This window comes from Electrophorus electricus, chromosome 19 (genome assembly GCF_041902795.1).
Source record: "Electrophorus electricus isolate QZ-2024a chromosome 19, ASM4190279v1, whole genome shotgun sequence".
In the NCBI taxonomy this organism is placed as follows: Eukaryota; Metazoa; Chordata; class Actinopteri; order Gymnotiformes; family Gymnotidae; genus Electrophorus; species Electrophorus electricus.
The window spans coordinates 3237224-3257500 of NC_137515.1; the positions used below are offsets into that span (position 1 = coordinate 3237224).

At 47.7% G+C, this 20277-nt stretch overlaps 2 protein-coding genes across 3 annotated transcripts in view; one reads left to right on the plus strand and one right to left on the minus strand.

Moving 5' to 3' along the window:
• Positions 1-20277, plus strand: part of nf1b (neurofibromin 1b) — a 54622-nt gene that overhangs the window by 3604 nt on the left and 30741 nt on the right. For both annotated transcript variants that reach the window (XM_035535819.2, XM_035535820.2), the window contains exons 2-35: positions 96-239; positions 764-847; positions 2314-2504; positions 3079-3185; positions 3506-3573; positions 3984-4059; positions 4179-4336; positions 4513-4686; positions 5131-5259; positions 5533-5607; positions 5682-5813; positions 6192-6326; positions 6598-6711; positions 6988-7067; positions 8126-8249; positions 8357-8603; positions 8912-8985; positions 9899-9982; positions 10085-10426; positions 10575-10714; positions 10828-10950; positions 11026-11109; positions 11235-11351; positions 11767-11948; positions 12281-12492; positions 12922-13083; positions 13217-13320; positions 13489-13624; positions 14098-14160; positions 14814-14972; positions 15088-15185; positions 17866-18012; positions 19473-19619; positions 19963-20073. In XM_035535819.2, the coding sequence (XP_035391712.1) occupies positions 96-239; positions 764-847; positions 2314-2504; positions 3079-3185; positions 3506-3573; positions 3984-4059; positions 4179-4336; positions 4513-4686; positions 5131-5259; positions 5533-5607; positions 5682-5813; positions 6192-6326; positions 6598-6711; positions 6988-7067; positions 8126-8249; positions 8357-8603; positions 8912-8985; positions 9899-9982; positions 10085-10426; positions 10575-10714; positions 10828-10950; positions 11026-11109; positions 11235-11351; positions 11767-11948; positions 12281-12492; positions 12922-13083; positions 13217-13320; positions 13489-13624; positions 14098-14160; positions 14814-14972; positions 15088-15185; positions 17866-18012; positions 19473-19619; positions 19963-20073 (4523 nt within the window). The remainder of the gene's footprint in view (positions 1-95; positions 240-763; positions 848-2313; positions 2505-3078; positions 3186-3505; positions 3574-3983; positions 4060-4178; positions 4337-4512; positions 4687-5130; positions 5260-5532; positions 5608-5681; positions 5814-6191; positions 6327-6597; positions 6712-6987; positions 7068-8125; positions 8250-8356; positions 8604-8911; positions 8986-9898; positions 9983-10084; positions 10427-10574; positions 10715-10827; positions 10951-11025; positions 11110-11234; positions 11352-11766; positions 11949-12280; positions 12493-12921; positions 13084-13216; positions 13321-13488; positions 13625-14097; positions 14161-14813; positions 14973-15087; positions 15186-17865; positions 18013-19472; positions 19620-19962; positions 20074-20277) is intronic.
• Positions 20094-20277, minus strand: part of LOC118242872 (uncharacterized) — a 4940-nt gene continuing 4756 nt past the window's right edge. Inside the window, exon 2 of the mRNA XM_035535822.2 lies at positions 20094-20277. This exon is cut by the window's right edge and continues 1542 nt beyond it. The gene's annotated coding sequence lies outside the window, so the exon portion shown is untranslated.

Genomic DNA, 20277 nt, shown 5'->3' on the forward strand with positions numbered 1-20277 from the left:
TGAGTCAGGGACACCCAGCTCAGGTTCTTCCTCAGTGATCAGTTCTTTTTTTTTTTTTTTTTGTCCCCCCCCCCTCCTTTTTTTTAAACATCTAGCTTCCGGTCAAAGTTGGACACCAGAACACTCACACCAAAGTCAGCACCGAGCACAACAGGGAATGTCTCATCAACATCTCCAAGTACAAGTTCTCCCTGGTCATAAGCGGCCTCACCAGCATACTGAAGAACGTGAACAACATGGTGAGAGTTTTCTTCTCTTAAACCTCATTCTGTTGTTTCTCTTTCCTCTCGAGTTGTCCATGCCTGTGTCAGTGATCTCATCCTTCATAGATTTAAAGTCCCAAGTGCTTAATACTGAACACCAAGCCATCAAGATCCCGGATGTTTTAGGAGCGGTGATTTTTCTAAATGCATACAATTCACATATATGTAGCTGCATATTCACCGTTGAGAGTGGACGAGTTGTCATAGCAACAGTGTTTTGGGCCTTAGGTTCAACATGCTTACTGCCTCTAATGCTGTAGTGCCTCTGTGTTGTCCATTGAACATCATTTTTTCAGTTGCTCGGGATTGGGGGGTTCAGAAAATGGAGGAGGCCAGTGGCCGCTAGCAACGCGGGCTAGCAGTTGCCTTGCTGTGGGCCTCGGGACTTTTTGGGGAGATACTCGGCGCCGCCAGGTCGTCGGACGCTAGCGGGTTAGCAGCGGAAGAGCATGGCCCGGTCTTGCTCCGGTTTCTGACCCGCTCTCGTCCTTCTCTCGCAGAGAATATTTGGAGAGGTGGCAGAGAAGAACCTCTATCTGTCCCAGCTCATCATCCTGGACACGCTGGAGAAGTGTCTCGCTGGGGTAAGCTGCTTCCAACCCTTCGTCCAATTACGTCCTATACTCTTTCTCTCTCTCACTCTCCCTGTCTCTCCCTCCTCCCCCTCCTTCCTGTTCTGTCCCTTCCTGAGGTCTCCATGGCCCTGGGAGACGTGCTTTAACTGCCTGAAGTAGATGAGTTTCGCAGGTGCTTCCTTGTCATGCAGTAGTGCTAACCCAGCTTCCACTGGGATGTGCTCCTGCTGCCTGGAGCGGTGCTGGACATGCCCATTCAGTGTCGTGGTCCCTCCCCCTGGAGTGGTGCTGGACATGCCGTCTCGGTGCCGTGGTCCCTCCCCCTGGAGCGGTGCTGCACATTTCGTCTCGGCGCCGTGGTCCCTCCCCCTGGAGTGGTGCTGGACATGCCGTCTCGGCGCCGTGGTCCCTCCCCCTGGAGCGGTGGTCCCTCCCTCTGGAGCGGTGCTGAACATGCCGTCTCGGCGTCTCCCTTGTTACCATCTCTTCAGCATACCGTATGTCTCAAGGACTGTTAGTCTTTATCCCAAGTTGTCTTTCGACTCGACCGTAAGTGATCACACCCTTTTTCTTTTTATTTATTTTTTGAGCCTGGCATTGTTTTGTGATGAGAATTTTGGTCGCTCCTAACCGATTTAAAATAATCTGATGCAAGATGAAGAATACACACCTGTCTTTCTAAAGAGTGGGTTTAAAATGGGGTTTAAAATAAGCTTCCGATTGCTGTTGGAGGAGAAGCTGTTTTTGCTGTGTTAGCCTCCCCAGCTGTTGCTTCATTTGGATCCGTGTAGCCCAAACAAAAGTCCCCAGGTGTGACGCGCACTCCCTGCGACACCAGACAGAAGCGATGTTGGATATTGTTTACCGAGGTCAGGCCGGAGCTACCGACAACGCCCTGACTTTACACAGACCCAGGGGAATGTGCTGTATGTAATCCCACACTTCAGAAGATCACTGCCTGGCCAGACGTTTCTACACACTGTAGAAAGAGCGGTGTTTTGGGTAGGGGGTGTGGTTAAAAGCTGAGTGGCTGCTGCTGTAAATGACATTTTCGTTGCGTCTGTTTGGCCGACAGCCGCAGGTGCCCTCGTCCTCTTGGTTCACCCCGAGACCATCAACGCTTCCCCGTCCTGCTGGACCCTCATTCTGACTCAAACCAAGTGGCTCCTGTGCGTTCCTCTGCTGCTTCTCCCCCGACACGTTCTTCACCAGGAGGAGAGGGCCTTGGGACCGGAGACTGACTAATCTCTCACACTTGTGCCGTCTGTCTCGCTTTGTCTCACTTTGTCTGTCTCCTTCTCTTCCGCACCTCACTTCTTGTCCCACTGCGATTGCAGCTTGGCTCCGTGAATGAGTTTGGCTCATGGAAATGATGGGCTATTGGTTGCTGGACCTCTGGTCCTGGGTTGAACGTATGCAGAATATGAACAGCACTGGTTGTGAGAACTGTCTCTCGTTTTTCTTTCTCTTTCTAGCAACAGAAGGACAGTATGCGTCTGGATGAGACCATGCTGGTGAAACAGCTGCTTCCAGAGATCTGTCACTTCATCCACACGTACAGGGAAGGCAACCAGTATGCCACAGAGCTGCGCAGCTCTGCCTCAGGGGTGCTCTTCTCCCTCAGCTGCAACAACTTCAACGCCGTCTTCAGCCGGATCTCCACAAGGTAACGGGTTCGACGACTGGCTCGTCTCACGCTCAGAGCATGCGAGGGGTTCGCCGTCAGCTGACGTGCCCACGGCCCCGGACACCTGGCGGCGGGTCGTCAGGACTAAGTCTCACGCAGACGGGCACGACAAGCCCTCTCACGTCGGCCATTCCGCCGCCAACGGGATACACAGAGAGAAATGCGATCTCTGCCTGTAGAGGGTGCTGGCCCCGTCTCCACTGCGCTCAGTGTTCGGTCTCATGCGACGTTCGCTCCACCAGGCGTTGTCTGGTCACACTGTTCTAGGTAGAAGATCGTTGTAAATGGCATTGGAATTCCGCTTCGGCATGTCTTAACGTATGGCTACGGCACTGGAGTTGGACTCTACTAGTACTCACAAGTTTGCCGGCTCAAGCCACACAGTCGTCCAATTGCCACTGTTGGGGCCCCTGAGCAAGACCCTTAACTCGCAGTTGCTCAAGTAGTTAAGTTGCTTTGGATAAAAGCGTCAACTAAATGCCATAAATGTAAATACTGTATGTGCTTTAGCTGCCAATGAAGGTGAAGTGACCTGCATTGTCCATGGCTGCAGGTTACAGGAGTTGACGGTGTGTTCGGAGGACACGGTAGATGTCCATGACATCGAGCTCATCCGTTACATTAACGTGGACTGCTCCAAGCTCAAAAGACTCCTGCAAGGTGTGTGTGATTTTTATTTTATTTTTTTCCCCTTTACTGTGTTTCATGGACAGTTATCGGTAGCTGTCCGCTGTTTGTCCTGCTGCTGGAATGCAGAATGCTGACGACGGCTCAGCACTGCAGATGACTTTACCAGGCCGGCCGGGTCCAGTTTAAACTCGGGCATACTCTTTGTCGAGGATGTGCATAATGGTATTCCCCTTTGTACCCATACAGTGTCTGTCGTCTGCGTTTGTAAAAAGAAGGCAGAACGGGTAAAGGTTGGCTGCCAGGGATTTGACCTTGTTTGTGTGAAAAGCACATTTCCTTCTCTCCTGTAGAAACCGTGTTCAAATTTAAAGCCCTGAAGAAGCCGGCACAGTTGAGCGTCATCTGCAGTCTTGAAAAGGCAAGTTCCTTCCTGCCACTTTGTCTTCCTCCAGACATCAGTTGGACTAATTCGGGGCTCTCTGCCGCCCTCAAGTGGTGGCTGCAGCTAACGGCTCCCGTGTGGTCATCATCTGGAGTGTTGGGTATGGTAGGGTCTTGGGATGCCTACCATATCTACTTTATTTCTACTTTTGCTGTTCTCTTTTGAGTATCTTTAAAACAAAGGAGGGGAATGAGATGATTATTGCAGTGTGAAACAGATGCATGTCCTGCCTGAGCCGCACTGTGACTAGACACGTAGTAGAGAAGTGCTCAAGAACTGCTGTTTACTTTCCTGTTTATTAAGCTGTAAAAATAGAGCCAATAATGTCATTTAAAACCTGAGCATATATTTACTGTTTGTGTGTGCGCGTGCCTGTGTGCGTGAAGGCGTTCTGGAATTGGGTGGAGAACTACCCAGATGAGTTTACAACGCTGTACCAGAGACCCCAGACCGATATGGCCGGTGAGGACTGTTACCTGTCTCGGTCTTAATCATGTGTGACACTACTGAATAGTTTGGTTTGTATGAACTATATATGAAGTGCATATAATTGCATTCCCTCCCGTGTGGGCGCGCGTCAGACTGCGCGGAGAAACTCTTTGACCTGGTGGACAGCTTTGCTGAGAGTGCGAAGAGGAAGGCTGCTGTTTGGCCTCTCCAGATCATTCTCCTCATCCTCAGTCCCAGCATCACACAGGAGCTGTCCCGAGAGCCCGTGGAGGAGACCAGGGTCAACAAGGTCAACACAACACACACATACACACACACACACACACACACACACACTCGGACTCTGTGCATTTAGCCCATGTTCTGTGAATATCCATTAGCTCTTGCGTAACCTTCACGTCACCTCGCGCCCAGCACGCTATGGATGGTTAAGTAAGGCTGAACCCTGCTCTTCGCTCCGTTCAGAAACTGTTTCTGGAGAATCTGCGCAAAGCTCTGGCCGGTCACGGCAGCGGCAAGCAGCTGACGGAGAGTGCGGCCATCGCCTGCGTCAAGCTCTGCAAGGCCTCCACCTACATCAACTGGGAGGATCACTCCGTCATCTTCCTCCTGGTGCAGTCCATCGTGGTGGACCTGAAGGTCTGTGACCCCTAATCTCCCCACTGGCCAGCCGTTGCACGGTGTTCGGACTGGGTGTCGTTCCCTCACAGAAGCCAGTGTGCATGTTGTTTAGTCGTTTGTCGTTAGATTAAGTGCTCGCCACATGCAAGTCCACATAAGAGCCTGTGAGGGAAACACAACAACCACATAACCATAGATTAGGGAGACCATACGTCCTCATTTTCCTGGACATGTCCTTTTTTTGGGGGGGGGGGGGGGGACCAAAAAAAGTCATCCCCCACCCCCTTCTCTTTTTTGAGAACCAGAATATGGTCACCCTGCCATGGATGTATTGTACCAAAAGCTGATTTTATATTATTTATCAGAGTCAACAAGTAACCAGCTCAGGTTCACATGCTGTTAACCATGTCAGAGGTGTGTTTTGCTCCCAGGTGTCATTGACCTGCTGTCTATCCCCCGCAGACGCTCCTGTTCAACCCGGCGAAGCCGTTCTCGCGTGGTGCGGGCAGCCAGAGTGCCGACATGGACCTGATGATCGACTGCTTTGTCTCCTGCTTCCGCATCAACCCACACAACAACCAGCAGTTCAAGGTTTGGGAGCCATACCGACACCACCTCTTTGTCTGCGCGGCCCACTGCACCTCCAGGACTATAGCAGCTCTGAGCACGCGTAGCACCGCAAAGTTGCAACGTTAGAGACGGGCGTTAACCGCACTGCATTCGGAGGACATTTCTTGTCATAAAAAGGTTTTGGAAAGCTTACTGATGTAGAGTTGTCCTTGCTGCTCCATCTGTCTCTTTGTAAGGTGTGTGTGTGTGTGTGTGTGTGTGTGTGTGTGTGTTTGTTCTCCTTTCCTCATACAGGTCTGCCTGACACCATCATCACCACCCACCTTCCATTTTGTACTGGTGAACTCGTTGCACAGAATCATCACGAACGTAAGTCCCCCGCGTGCGGCTGAGGCCGTTGGAGCGTTGGAGCCACAGGCTCACTATCTTCTTTCCTGCTCTAGTCCCCGCTGGACTGGTGGCCTAAGATCGACACCGTGTACTGCTACTCCGGTGAGCTGCGCATCATGTTCGCCGAGGCGCTGGGCCGCATAGCACTGGGCTGCAGCACACACACACCTCCGCGCATGACTCCGGTGAGAGACAGACGCGCACGCACACACACACACACACACACACACACACACACACACACACACACACACACACAAAGCTGCTTGACTGGTGACACCAACGCACGCCACAGCACATGACTCTGGAGAGGCATGTGTGCACACACAGTTGTTTTAAAAGTAGTATGCAAATTAATTAGACTTTGATTTGAACATTCATTGCTGTCCAAGAATCTGATGCGTGCACATCACACCACCATGTTTTGATGGTCTTTGTGAGTTGATTGATTTCTTGGTGTAATACGGCTGTTGTATTAGTGCCTGAGAAATCAGGATAACAGGTGCAAAGATCTTTCTTTTTTTGCTAGTATGAAGTTGGTTTTTAATCCCCCCCATCACTAGAGTCTGACAATAAAGGAGATGATGACCAGTCGTAAGTTCAAAGACAAGACTACAGACCTGGACATCAGGAGTCATAAGTACCTGCTGCTTGCCTTGGTCAAGCTCATCCATGCTGACCCCAAGCTAATGCTACACGTGAGCACGTTTGTTTTTACGTTTTACGTGCTAGTATCTGATGGTTAAGATCCTGAATTATGTGATTTCGTATGTTCATATTATTTCAATGATATTCAGAACTTGCAGTAAACGGTTGTTTTTTTGCAGTAATTTAAAGGATTGTTATTCAGTATAGCTAGCTGTGAACACACTAGGTGTTGGCCCAGATAGTTCCCGTTGTTATTAGCAGTGCCAGCGATGATGTGAAGTCCCACCGTAACTGGCGTGTACCACCTCCCTTACAAACCAGAACCCAGGCAAGCAGGGCCCGGAGATGCAAAGTAGCACAGCCGAGCTCATCAAAGGCCTCGTGCAGCTGGTGCCTCTCGCCAACATGGGCGACATTTCCCAGGAAGCCATGGAGGTGAGGCAACCCCCCCCCCCCCCAAGCCTTCCGCTTCAAGGCAAGCGGAAGAAGATGTAGAACAGAGGGGGAAATGTTGTGTCCAGATATATAGAAGTTAAATAAAACTCATATCAAGCTAAACAATTAAAACAATTCTTTGAGGGATATTAGTTAAGGCATAGCCCTTTAGGGTCACAGTTGTTTTTGTTTGTTTGTGTTTTATTGTGGTTAATTCAGCATAGCTTTGGTTGTGGCACGTTACTAGACAATAACCCCATGTTCTGTCTTTGGAAGGCTTTGTTGGTCCTGCATCAACCCGAGACCATTGAGCTGTGGAATCCAGACGCTCCCATGGAGACCTTCTGGGACATCAGGTAGCATGGGAATGCTGAGTGGAATATACTACAGTACCTCATGGAACAGGTCACAGACCATGGAAAGTCAGGGGATTGGATCATTGGGTCAAATCATGGAATATCAGGGAATTTTGTTAGTAGCATCTTTTGAATTTATTTTCCATCAGAAACAAGCTAATGTTAGCCCCACTGCAACACTCAAATGAAAGATGTTACTGTAGCCATTACTGTCATGGCGTTGTGCTTAATTTTATTTTTCAATAATCGAATTTAAAATTAACGCGAGGTATTTAGTTAGCTAGCGTTACGTGTCGTGCAGAAATAAGGCTAACTCGTCTTCGGTTTTGAATCCTTTCTGGTCCTGCATCTCTTTCCTCCTCTAAAAAGCCGCGCTGATGTTTATCCCCGTTTTATCTCGGGTTCGGTCCAACTCTTTCTTTGTAGCTTGATTTATCTTTGTCATGCAAGTTATTGCTTGCAAGGCAGAGATAGACAGTTTTTTTAATTGGCGGTGGTGGTTTATCCACCACTGCTTTTGTGCCGCTCCCGAAGCTGCTTACTGGTCGAGTTTTGACTGAGTGACGGCATGCGCACGCACGAGCAGTGATCGACACTTCGTCAGACACTCGTCCTGGGTCTGATTGGTTGATTTGATTTGGGTGCTGGAATTAGCAGGACTGGCTGGAGCCAGAAGAGTCTGTCTCATTTGCTGCTGTCAGGAAACGGTGACAGTTCTAACAAATATGGCAGTTATGCTTATACAGGTTACTTTAGAGCTGCTTCAGCAAATGCTGGTCATGGAAATTCAGCATTTCTTGGTCAGTAAAAGTCAGACGAAAAGTCAAGGAGTTTGTGGGAAGAGTGGGAACCCTAAGAATGGATGATTTGGATACTGGGTCCTAGTCCCTATTCTCTTCCCTGGTTTTGAATGGTACTCATAGTGGGCCTTCTCAGGTGGCCCACATTTAGGACCTGCTTCCAAAACGATTCCTGATGGGTGCCGAGCCCTGCCCAAACTCCAAACTTCGTGGTGGTCTTCTAACCCAACACTTTATCCTGTGTGTTTTGCCCTTTAGCTCCGAGGTCCTCTTATCCATCTGCACGAGGCTGATTGGCCATCAGCTGATAAACAGCACCGAGATCCTGAAGTGGCTCCGGGAGATTCTCATCTCCAGGAACAAGTTCCTCCTCCGGAACAAAGTGAGCTGCCCTCCGACCTCCTGCCTGTCCTCTGACCTCCTGACTTGTCTGGCTCTGTAACCGAGCCGCATTTTAGAGCTGCCCCCTCTTCTCTCGTTGCACAACAGGAGCGTGCCACAGTGGGTAGCGCCATTTCCAACTGCCGGCAGGCACAGGACAAGCTGGAGGTCTGCCTTTACATGTTCCTGTGGAGCCCAGACATGGAAGCTGTGCTGGTGACCATGTCCTGTTTCCGCTACCTGTGCGAAGAGGCCGATGTCCGGTGCGGCGTGGATGAGGTGCCAGTACAGACCGTCCTGCCCAACTACAATACCTTCATGGAGTTCGCCTCTGTCAGCAACTTGATGGCCACAGGTACGTCTTGTGAAGTTCACACACATGCTTTTGTAAAGCTTACATAAAGGAGGAAGGAAATCAGTTGTATGGTAAGGTCTTATTGAGTGTGAAATTATGGATGTCCAGAAGAGGGCAGCAATAGCTCTCTCTGTGTGCTACCTGTTTGCCTGTCAACTTTTTTTTCCCAAGGGTGTGTGTGTGTGTGTGTGTGTGTGTGTGTGTGTGTGTGTGTGTGTGTGTGTGTGTGTGTGTGTGTGTGTGTGTGTGTGTGTGTGTGTGTGTGTGTGTGTGTGTGTGTGTGTGTGTGTGTGTTTCTTTTCCTCCAGGTCGCTCAGCCCTACAGAAGAGGGTGATGGCTTTACTGAGGAGGACCGAGCATCCTACACCCGGTAACACTGAGGTGAGGCCCCCACTGTTCCCCTGTAACGGAGCCATTGACTGGAGCCCATTACTTTTTAAAATCAGTTCGCTGCAACGTGGCGTCCTTTTGTTATAACCAGCTCCTTAATCCCTGTCTGCCCTCGGTATGTCAACAGAAACCACATTTTCATGATTTAAGTTCTGCTTTACATTATCTTCTTTGGAATAGTGGTGTAGTGTGACATGCAAATGTCCAGGCAACCCTTGAAGTGTATGCTAATTTGTAAGTGAACCATACTTGATTTCTGCACAGTGCAGAAGAAAATGTGAAATCGATGTCATTTCTGATGCACACGTGGGATTCATTTTTCTAAAATAGTAAAAAGTTGACATGTATGCATGTGCAGAAAATTGGTCTTGTTTTTACAAAGTGTGTTTTGTCCAGACAACCCCTCCCATATTCCCCCTTTTTGGTCTGTTAGTCAGGTAGACCCACATTCACCGTTTCAGTTTCTAAACTGTCTCTTCTAAACAGAACATAAATATAAGTACTTTTATGAAAGAAGCTGAGACTAACACTCCTCTTGGTGCCACTAGTTGAAATGTTGTTGTTTTTTTTAAGTTGAAATGTTAAACTGGGAAGGGGGAGGCAGGAAATTGCAAATGAAACTGCGACATCAGTACCTGCAGCGAGGTGCCCTGCCCAGTCCCACAGTGTGTGTCAAAAAAAATGCCATAAAGTTCCAGAGAGCTGAGTGTAAACGATGCATAACCAAGCCTTTCTCAGCAAACGTGCGCAAAACAAGCATGTGCCCAAACCTTTAAAACAATTAAAAGTAAATGCAAACAAAGATTTCAGAAATTTGCAGTACCAATTTGAATATATGCATATTATGCTAATTGTGTTTGTAATTACCATAAGCATAATTGCCTTAATAGTAATGTTTTTGCAGGCCTGGGAGGACACGCATGCAAAATGGGAGCATGCCACCAAATTAATACTCAACCACCCAAAAACGAAGCTAGAAGATTGTCAGGTAGGACATTTGTATACATTTAACACTGTTGATGAATAAACATAACACATACTTGTTATGTTGTGTTGGAAAAACAATCCTGATTCCTCGGTCCTCCCTCAGGAATGGATCAACATGACGGGCTTCCTATGTGCGATGGGCGGGGTGTGCCTGCAGCAACGCAACCCCCCTGGCCCGGCCACCTACAGCCCCCCTATGGGGCCCCTGAGCGAACGCAAGAGCTCCATGATCTCCATGGTCTCGTGTGAGGGCAACGCCGAGACGCCCCTCAGCCGCTTCCTGGACCGCCTGCTCTCGCTCATGGTGTGCAGTCATGAGAAGGGCCTGCAGATCCGTAATAACGTGAAGGACCTGGTGGGGCTGGAGCTAAGCCCTGCCCTTTATCCCATGCTCTTCACCAAGCTGAAGAATAGCATCAGTCGGTTCTTTGACGCCCAGGGCCCGGTGAGCAACCTCCAGCCTTCCTCCATCACAGAGCAGCAAATGCGGTGGGATTGTTAACACACCACAGCAGAGCTCGAGAACACTGTACCGGTTCAACTCCTCGCAGTCCAACTTCTCCTGACCGGTGCTTCCACTCTTTCTTTTTCAGGTGCCCATCAATGAGACCAACACCCAGTTTGTAGAGCAGACCATTGCAATAATGAAGAACCTGTTGGATAACCACACGGAAGGGAGCTCTGAACACCTTGGGCAGGCCAGCATTGAGACCATGATGCTGAATCTGGTCAGGTGAAGAACCCTACAAAGAACCGCGTTTTTGAAGACATTTTTGGGTAGCAGTCACGTGTGCTGACCCGTTTCATAGAGATTTACTCAGGCCGGTCTGGACAATCTTTCGCCAGGTATGTGCGAATCCTTGGGAACGTGGTTCGCGCCATCCAGATCAAGACCAAGCTGTGCCAGCTGGTTGGGGTGATGATGGAGCGACGAGATGACCTGTCCTTCTGCCAGGAGATGAAGTTCAGGTGAGGGGGAGGCTTTCACTACCCTCTACCCAGCCCTTGTCCCTGTGGACCTGGTCTGACGCGCTTCCCTCTCAGGAACAAGATGGTGGAGTATCTGACGGACTGGGTGATGGGAACCTCCAACCAGGCGGCCGATGACGATGTCAAGTGCCTGACCAGGTACGTTCCTTGATCACGGCGGGAATTGCAGGTTCCCTGGCAAAAAAGTGTCCACGGGGCAAAAACGTTTTCTCGCCGGTGTCGGTATCTCCAGTGTTCTCTCTGACGCTTCTTGCATCTGTCAGGGATCTGGACCAGGCCAGTATGGAGGCTGTCGTGTCTCTGCTGGCCGGTCTGCCCCTCCAGCCCGAGGAGGGAGATGGAGTGGAGCTCATGGAGGCCAAGTCCCAACTCTTCCTCAAGTAAGACAGCGCCCGTCCCTGTAACTGCACACACTTCTCCCTTATGGCTGCATCTTCATGCCACTTTAAACATTCAACACGTTCTTTGCTATAGTACCAAAATGATGATGATGTTGTTGTTTTTTGTTTTTTTCCCCCACTCTAGATTCTAGAGATGTCTTATCTTGATTCTCACTGGTTTTCGGTTATTTTGGGCTTGGTCTTGTAACTTTAATCTCACTCCTCCGCGTTGAGCAGGCTGTAGACAGTCCAGAAGGTGGCGGCGTTGGCGTACAAGTAGCGGCGCCGTGTAGTGGCGCTCGCCGGCCTCGTAGGACGAGAGCGCGCTGTTCAGCCGACGCTAGAGGTCCTCGTCTGCCCTCCGACCCTGCCCACCGGTCCCATGGCTTCATCGTCCTCCTCTTCCTCTCTGCAGGTACTTCACGCTGTTCATGAACCTGCTGAACGACTGCAGCGAGGCGGAGGAGGACGGACAGCAGGTGGGCGGGCGCAAGCGGGGCATGTCGCGCCGCCTCGCGTCCCTGCGCCACTGCACCGTGCTCGCCATGTCCAACCTGCTGAACGCCAACGTGGACAGCGGCCTCATGCACTCCATCGGTGAGAGTTACGGTTTTATTCCACCTTTGGTCATCGTAGCCTTTTGAATCGTTTTTATTTGGAACTATATAATGAAGTCCAATGATAAGAATATTTTATTTATGCCTGTTAAACAGTATTGGGCTTTATATTATTAAAAATAAAGCAGTGGTACGGAATTGTTTTGCAGTGTCTCCCCAGGATAACAAAAGTTCTATATCTACATAGTTATTACGATAGCTATCGGGATACTTATCCATTGAGCTAGCTGACTATGGAGAACGTTCCTTCGTGCCAGCTCGGAGACTTGTCTGTCTTTCTCCCTGCCCTGCCCTTCTCTGGACCCCCTCCAGGTCTGGGCTACCACAAAGACCTGCAGACACGAGCCACCTTCATGGAGGTGCTGACCAAGATCCTGCAGCAGGGCACGGAGTTCGACACGCTGGCCGAGACGGTGCTGGCCGACCGCTTCGAGAGGCTTGTGGAGCTCGTCACCATGATGGGCGACCAGGGGGAACTTCCTATTGCCATGGCGCTGGCCAACGTAGTGCCCTGTTCACAGTGGGTCCGTGCTGAGTCGCAAAAACCTTCATTTTTTTTGGGCGGGATATTAGATATTCCGGTTTTTAAGGACATGTAAATGTTCTGTTGAATATTTTCCCAAAACGAGATGGTTTAGTTATAATTAGAATGTCACCGTTATATGAAATAAGCTTTAGAAATGTAAACAGTTTTCTAAAATTAAACATAATAATAATAATAAGAAGAAGAAGAAGAAGAAGTTAACATATGAGTCAATATGTCCTATACAGCACTAATTTAATGGGCTTTGCTATATGCGCATATGTAATATTTGGAGAAATATACAATACATTTGTGTGTGTGTCTGTGTGTGTTTGTTGCGAGTTGAACCTGGCCTAGATATCTAGCAGGCCATCTTGCTGGTACCTGTTCGATGTCCCGATTTCTTCCTGATGTTTCGCTTGTGCCGCAGGATGAGCTGGCGCGAGTCCTGGTGACTCTGTTTGACTCCCGCCACCTCCTCTACCAGCTCCTCTGGAATATGTTCTCCAAGGAGGTGGAACTGGCTGACTCCATGCAGACGCTCTTCCGTGGAAACAGCCTGGCCAGTAAAATCATGACGTTTTGCTTTAAGGTATCAAAGCGCGACGGCAGCTCAGGTCATTCCAATGTTTGCTGTACCTCTTGCTGTGCTCTCTTCCTCCCTCTTCCCTTTTGCCCATCTGTCAAACTCACAGATTTTTTCACCCCATATCTCCCGCCCCCAGGTTTATGGTGCTACTTATCTGCAGAAGCTTCTGGAACCCCTCCTCCGAGGGGTCATCACGGGTCCCGAGTGGCAGATGATCAGTTTTGAAGTGGATCCCACCAGGTAGCATCTCTGCAGTGACCAGCCAGACCACACAGGGCTTAAAGTTCCTAAAAATGTGCCTAAAACCTCACCTTCCCCTCGGGAGGTGTGGGGGAGCAGGGGGTCATCTGTGGCTGAAAGTGAAACTTTGCGGCAACTCCCCCTCATTTTTTTTCCCCATTTCCTCAGACTGGAACCCAGCGAGGTCTTGGAGGAAAACCAACGCAACCTTCTCCAGATGACCAGCCGGTTCTTCCTGGCCATCACCAGCTCCTCGTGCGAGTTCCCGCCGCAGCTGAGGAGCGTATGTCACTGCCTCTTCCAGGTGGGCATGGCAGGAGTGGCGGTCGGACACCGCCCACACCCACACCCCCCCACCATGCCGACCCCTGGTTTGCCCTGCGTGCTAAGGGTTCATCTGTGCTTTGCCACAGGGCTGAAAACATCAAGCAGTCTGTCTCACTGCCTCCGGTGTTTGTCTGTAGCATGTTTTCCCCTTAAAGTAAATTAAATGTTATATGTGTGGGTTTAATAGTGTGTGTGTGTGTGTGTGTGTGTGTGTGTGTGTGTGTGTGTGTGTGTGTGTGTGTGTGTGTGTGTGTGTGTGTGTGAGAATCTTATGTCAAATATCCTTTAATTTTAAAGTGATCATAGAACTGATGTGTTGTGCTCAGTAGATGACCAGGTATTTATTTCGGATCCATGCGCGACATGGTCGTTTGTTTCTCTTTGAACGTACGTGTGCGTGTTTGTCCTAGCTAGTCCTGTGACCTGTTTGTGCTCATCTTTGTTCTGTAGGCTACATGCCACTCTCTTCTGAATAAAGCCACACTTAAAGAGAAAAAGGAAAGCAAAAAAGCAGTAAGTTCAGTGGGGTTCCTCCCTCGGCACTGCTCCTTATCGAGTAAAACCACCGCATTCTCTCGGGTGACTAAATTATTACAAACCGTCTTTTCCACTGCCGACATCAGCTGGAATCATCCTACTAATCTCCTCTCTGCGTTCTGATGCTCTCATTTGATGCACTTTACAAAGACCCTCCTCCAACAAAAGCGCCTCACCGCCAACCCCTGTTTGTGTGCGCTCACCGCTTCGGAAAGTTCTCTGTCTGTGGTTTTGGAGGGAAGAAAGGCATTGTGGGTAACCGTGTTTGTTTCGTTTGTTTGTTTTCGTGACTGAGCTTTCGTGTCCTGCCAGAATGGCTTACCTTGCACTGATTTCCACCCGACACCTTGACCTTCCTACTAAGAGCTACAGGTGATCTCTCACCACGTCGTCAGCTGACTTCAACCACATCGCTTTCCTTTTTTCTCGTCTAACGCTTTCGCAGGACAGTAGCGGCGAACGTTTCTGTCAGTCACACCGAAGCGTGAATTCTTTTTAGAGTTGCTTGACTGACGGTTGCTTAGTCGAACCGCAGCGTGTACCGCTTGTGCAATGGTCAGTTGTTGGTTAACGGATCCTAATATAATGTCTTTGAGGGGTTTTGTTTTTGTCTTCGTTTCCTGTCTCAGGTGGTGAGCCAGCGCTTCCCCCAGAACAGCATCGGCGCCGTGGGCAGCGCCATGTTCCTGCGCTTTATCAACCCGGCCATCGTCTCACCGTACGAGGCAGGCATCCTGGACAAGAAGCCCCCTCCCCGGATCGAGCGTGGGCTCAAGCTTATGTCCAAGGTGGGAGAGCGAGTTCGGGCTGGGGGTGGGGTTGTGTTGGGGTGGGTGCTGGCTCGGGGCGTTCGTGGACACCCCCTTGCGAGTCTGCCTGTTGCCACCCCTGTTGTTTACGCAGATCCTGCAGAGCATCGCCAACCACGTGCTGTTCACGAAGGAGGAGTACATGAGGCCGTTCAACGACTTCGTGAAGAGCAATTTCGATGCGGCCAGAAGGTACCGAGCATCCCACCCACCCAGAACTCCCCACAAGTCCCTGCAAGTGACGCACACTACAATCCTTGACGTTTCACCTTATTGGGGGGGGGGGGGGACGTTAAATAAAAATAAACCTAAAATAGAGAAATGCAAAGAAAAAGACTTAATTGGTATACATTTTGCCGTTACTTTGATTTGCTGTCTTTTTATGGCAGAAATGCTGTGAAATCCCCTTGACTGTACTTAATCACTCTGTCTTTGTCCACTTTATTGTATAGAAGTCATTTCTCCCAGTGTTTTAAAATGGTTTTCTTTTTGACCCTTATATTAATTGTCTTGGTGTTTATTTTATTAAAGAGGTGCTTAAGCAATTACAGATATCATCTTCAGTTTGCAACCTTAGCGCTCAAGTTAGGGTTATATTTAATGCTGCTGTAAAATAGCATTTCAACCCTGAAGCACCTGAAATCTTTTTATTAATTGGAGCGGTACCTTTTTAAGATTATTTGTCATAACTCTCAGAACAGAAGGTCTGTCTTGTATTGTCCAGTAGCTGCTTACTTTCAGTGAACCCTATCTGGAGGTTTGCCTAAAGTCTGCAACCAGCTTTGACAACTTCCTCTAATGTTCTGTAAACGAAACTTCCCAGCAGTTAGAAATTCCAAAGTAAAGTGGTTCTGCTTGAGCTGACAAGGATGGAGAGATTTGAAACAAATGGCCTCTGAGTTTCTTCTAGCTGCACGTGTTTTGTCATGGAGTTTTTAATCATTGACACAATTTTCTGCTTTTTGTTTGCAAAATGTCCAAGCCAAGACATTCATGGCTTTGTGGCCAATTTGATATTTTTATAGTATATTTGGCTTTTTAATGGACTTTATCCTAATATAGTCTGTTAATGTATTTTTATTGATATATTTCTTGATTTGGCTTGTATGTGGATCGTTTCTCGCCCTGTTCTCAGTTTCTAAACTCTTGAGTTTTTCTTGTAAATACATTTGACATTTTTTCCTTGTCTTTGAATCCCGATAAGCTCTGAAGATCTGAGTTTAGGTAGTTGCCAGATATTGTCACAGCAGAAATAGACCTTTCTATAAGCCAAGCTGAAAATGCGCATGATATTCAGAGAGTGCTGAAATATTTATGTATCTGGATGCATGTGGTTGGAGAGAGAGAGCGATTGAATTCTGACAAAGTTTACATGACGTTAGAATATGTAATTAGGAATAACTGGTCAGGGTTTTTTGCATTCCCAACAACTTTTCCCTTGCATTTGCTAAATAATAATGTGTGGATTTATAATCTGAGTTGTTCAGACAACTGGCACCCAATTGTTATATAAATCACTATTACTATAAGGGTTGTTTGTGCAGCATGGAACATTTGTGTAGTATATCATGCATAAAAATGATTCTAGCATTAGGTAAGAGGAAAGACTTTTAAGGCCAGGTTTTTGCAAACTAGCAGCCGTCATGTGTCCATAACATTATCATATAAAACCACACTGTCCTTTAGCTGATGCCACAAGCATATTTTTTGCATAATCTGGTCAGAGGTTACGTCAAATTAACTTATGTTTTGGGTTGTTTTTTTGTTGTTCTTCGCAGTGAGAGACCACATTCACATGATGTAGTACAGAGCTTTTTTGTTTAGCACCCTGATTATGGAATAATCCTTCTTAATCAACTAAACTCCCCTACTTTTGACAGTTTAAAAAAAGATACGCAAAACTCATCTTTGTAGTTTGGCCTCCAAGGATCTTTGATATTTTGTATTTTGTTGTCTCGATTGTTGGTTTGTAGTGCTTTGGGCTTAAGATGGATAGATGCATTATAAATCGAATCTATTATTGTTATTATTGTTATTATTAGTTCCAAGCTTAATCAAAAACACCTGATCCGGTTTTTAAGGCTACAGAAGTTTCTACCTATTGGTATTTATTTGCATACAGTTCTGTATCTCCCCCCTTAAAAAAGCAAATAATACAACTACAACTTATAAAAGTGGTGTGTGTGTGCTGCAGGCTTGTGGCTAGACAGGACTGCCAACTATAGTTTTAAACTATGTACATACTGGTTTTCTTTGCTGGCTAGATTTACATTTACGTCATTTGGCAGATGCTCTTATTGAAAGTGACTTACAGAAGTGCTTTGTCATTTACTCATAGAATACATCCTAGCCAGTACAGTAGGTCAGAGTACAATGAACTAGAATATTGTTACAACACAGGGATCCACGATGATGCCTAGGAGTGTGAAATGCATAATGGCTCTATACCAGGCAACAATAAGTGGAGTTGTAAATGGATTTATAACTGGAGTTATGGGACCTCACTGAATCACGGTGAGATTTTTAGTTAAGGGGAACCACAAAGACGTCTTTTGGATTAGATATGCCACAATATGCCTCACTTGTAGTCACCATTCAAAGTTAGCTGGCTAAGGTCCTGTGTACGCAGACAGTGGTGTTTTATTAATAATGCCATAGCCCCTTCTTCAGAACACTGATCAGAGTCAGGATGCTATAGGCCAGCCCCCGTAGTGAAAACTGCAAATTGAATTGGTCAAATGTCCTGCCATTTTACTATCACCACGTAGGCGCATACAAAGCAGGGAGCCGTGTATGCGCGTGCGCGTATATGTGCACGGGTGCATTTGTGTGCGTGTGTTTTTAGAAGCCAGTCATTGCCTCCGTTCCTCAGGTTCTTCCTGGACATTGCTTCAGACTGTCCTGCCAGTGACTCGGTCAACCACAGTCTGTCCTTCATCAGCGACGGCAATGTGCTGGCCCTGCACCGCCTTCTGTGGAACAACCAGGAGAAGATCGGCCAGTACCTCTCCAGCAACAGGTGTGCCCCGCTCCCACCGAGGCCCTGCGGGACGAGGCTCTGTCCCGCAGGACCGGGCGCAAATGCAAACAAATGTTGAAAACAAATGTTTCAGCGGCGTGGACAATTAGCAAAATGTGGTGAGATGGCGCGAGAGTGTTTAGGGAATCGGAGTTTTGTTATTCAGATGTACCCATTGCACTGCCTTCTGCTCCGAGACCATTTCTACCACACACTGGCTGTCTTACCATGACAAAATTAGAGTTTGTATCTCCTTAAATGCCACATTCAAACACCCTCCGCAGGATTAATTTCACAGAGATGGTTTTATAGTTATTAAAAAGCCACTGCTGCCAGTTTGCGGAAAGTGATGCATATAAACCTGCACATAAACCTGATTGTCCAGTTAATCATGTGGCAGAGCTTAGCCCAAATGAATGTGTTCACTGAGCAAACTGTTTTAGGTTAAACGTGTATATTCTAATTACACTACATAGTATTCTTTCATCTGAACTCTCATGATGACAATGAAAATCAATATTATTAAAAATAATAACAATAAAAACAATGTAAGAATATATTTATCCTAAGTAGGATACTATGCAGAAGAAAATGGCTCTGTCAAGTTTTATTTATGTAATTCATTATGTAATTATGTAAGCCCAAAAGGAAGTGAGACACTGGTGTGTACTTTACATGGCACGTGTGTCTCCCACAAAGTCTTAGTGTGTGCCAAGAGCTTAGCTGCTTGTGTTGGCTGCACCGACTCTTTCCAGGAATCCCTGCAATTCAGGCTTCCCTCAAGCATGACTCAAACAGATTAAATCAACCAAACATTAACCAGTCCCCAGTGAAACGTCACGCTTCAGATTACATTTATGGCATTTGGCAGACGCTCTTATCCAGTGGTTTGTCATGTACTCATAGAATACATCCTAGCCAGTACAGTAGGTCAGACTCCAAGGTACCAGTGAACTACCATGCTGTTGAAATACAGGGATCAGGGCTGACGCTTAGAAGTGCTAAATGCATACAAGCTCTATAACAGACAACAATCAGTGCAATAAACAATAAGTACTAGTTTTAGTCAGTCAACATAGGATCAGTCAGCATTGGTGCAAGAAACGATATCCCGTTAGGATTAGGAAGGGAGAGTGTTTGTGTTATTTAGTCACCTGAATTTCAGAGCCATGCTGGTCATGGACACTGGAATGCTGGGGTTGCGTGCAGGACTTCCATGCCGTCACTCGCAGCGGTAAAGTGGCTTGTGTTTGTTTAAGAAAGCCAGTTGTGAGCTTCGTGCTCATTTGCATCTGAAATGATTAGATTTTCATATTTCGTCTGAACTTTACGTGCGTCGGTCTTCCCGGTCCGCTTGTAAACCTTTTCAGATTGGGTTAAATCATTGGTGCATTTGCTTGCTAATCCGATCGTGCCATTTTGCTGACAGTTTGTTAATTGTGAGCTCCATTGATCTGCAGGGACCATAAAGCAGTGGGGCGAAGGCCTTTCGACAAGATGGCCACACTCTTGGCCTACCTGGGCCCTCCTGAACACAAACCCGTGGCCGACACGCGCTGGTCCAGCCTAAACTTAACCAGCTCCAAGTTCGAAGAGTTCATGACCAGGTAATAAATCCCACATACAGGAAGTGAAGGGGAAGAATCCACATTAAACGATGCGCTTTCTGCCCCCCCCCCCCCCCCCCCCCCCCCAGTTTTCCTCGCGCTGTCAGTGTGTTTAGGAATTTTTATGAATTCCCAAATGCCCATAACAATAAATTCCTTAAAAATGCTTTTGCGAGCCTAATAATTAATTCATTGCGAAATATCCTCTTGTGAAAACCGCCTTGCCCTGTTGAAAACAGCGACCTAACTAATGTGTGTAACATCCAGCAAGGCACATGCAGTCAATATCAAACTTGCACCACTCCTGGTCGTCCCTTGGCCGATGTCTGCCTTTCGTTCTCAGGCATCAGGTTCACGAGAAGGAGGAGTTCAAAGCTCTGAAAACCCTCAACATCTTCTACCAGGCTGGCTCCTCCAGGAATGGCAACCCTGTCTTCTACTACGTCACTCGCAGGTGAGGGCTTTAGGAGTGAAGGTCGCAGTGGTTCGAGTCTGTACGCTGGGTTCTCAGCCGGGAGGGCCTCGGGACCGAGCGTGAGGTGCTGTGGGTTGAGCTTGGTTACTAAACGGGTAGAAATAATATGATCCTTTTTAAAAAAAATTTTTTTTAAATGTATGTATTTAGTTTTGCGTAGTCTAATTGATTACTTATTTGGAT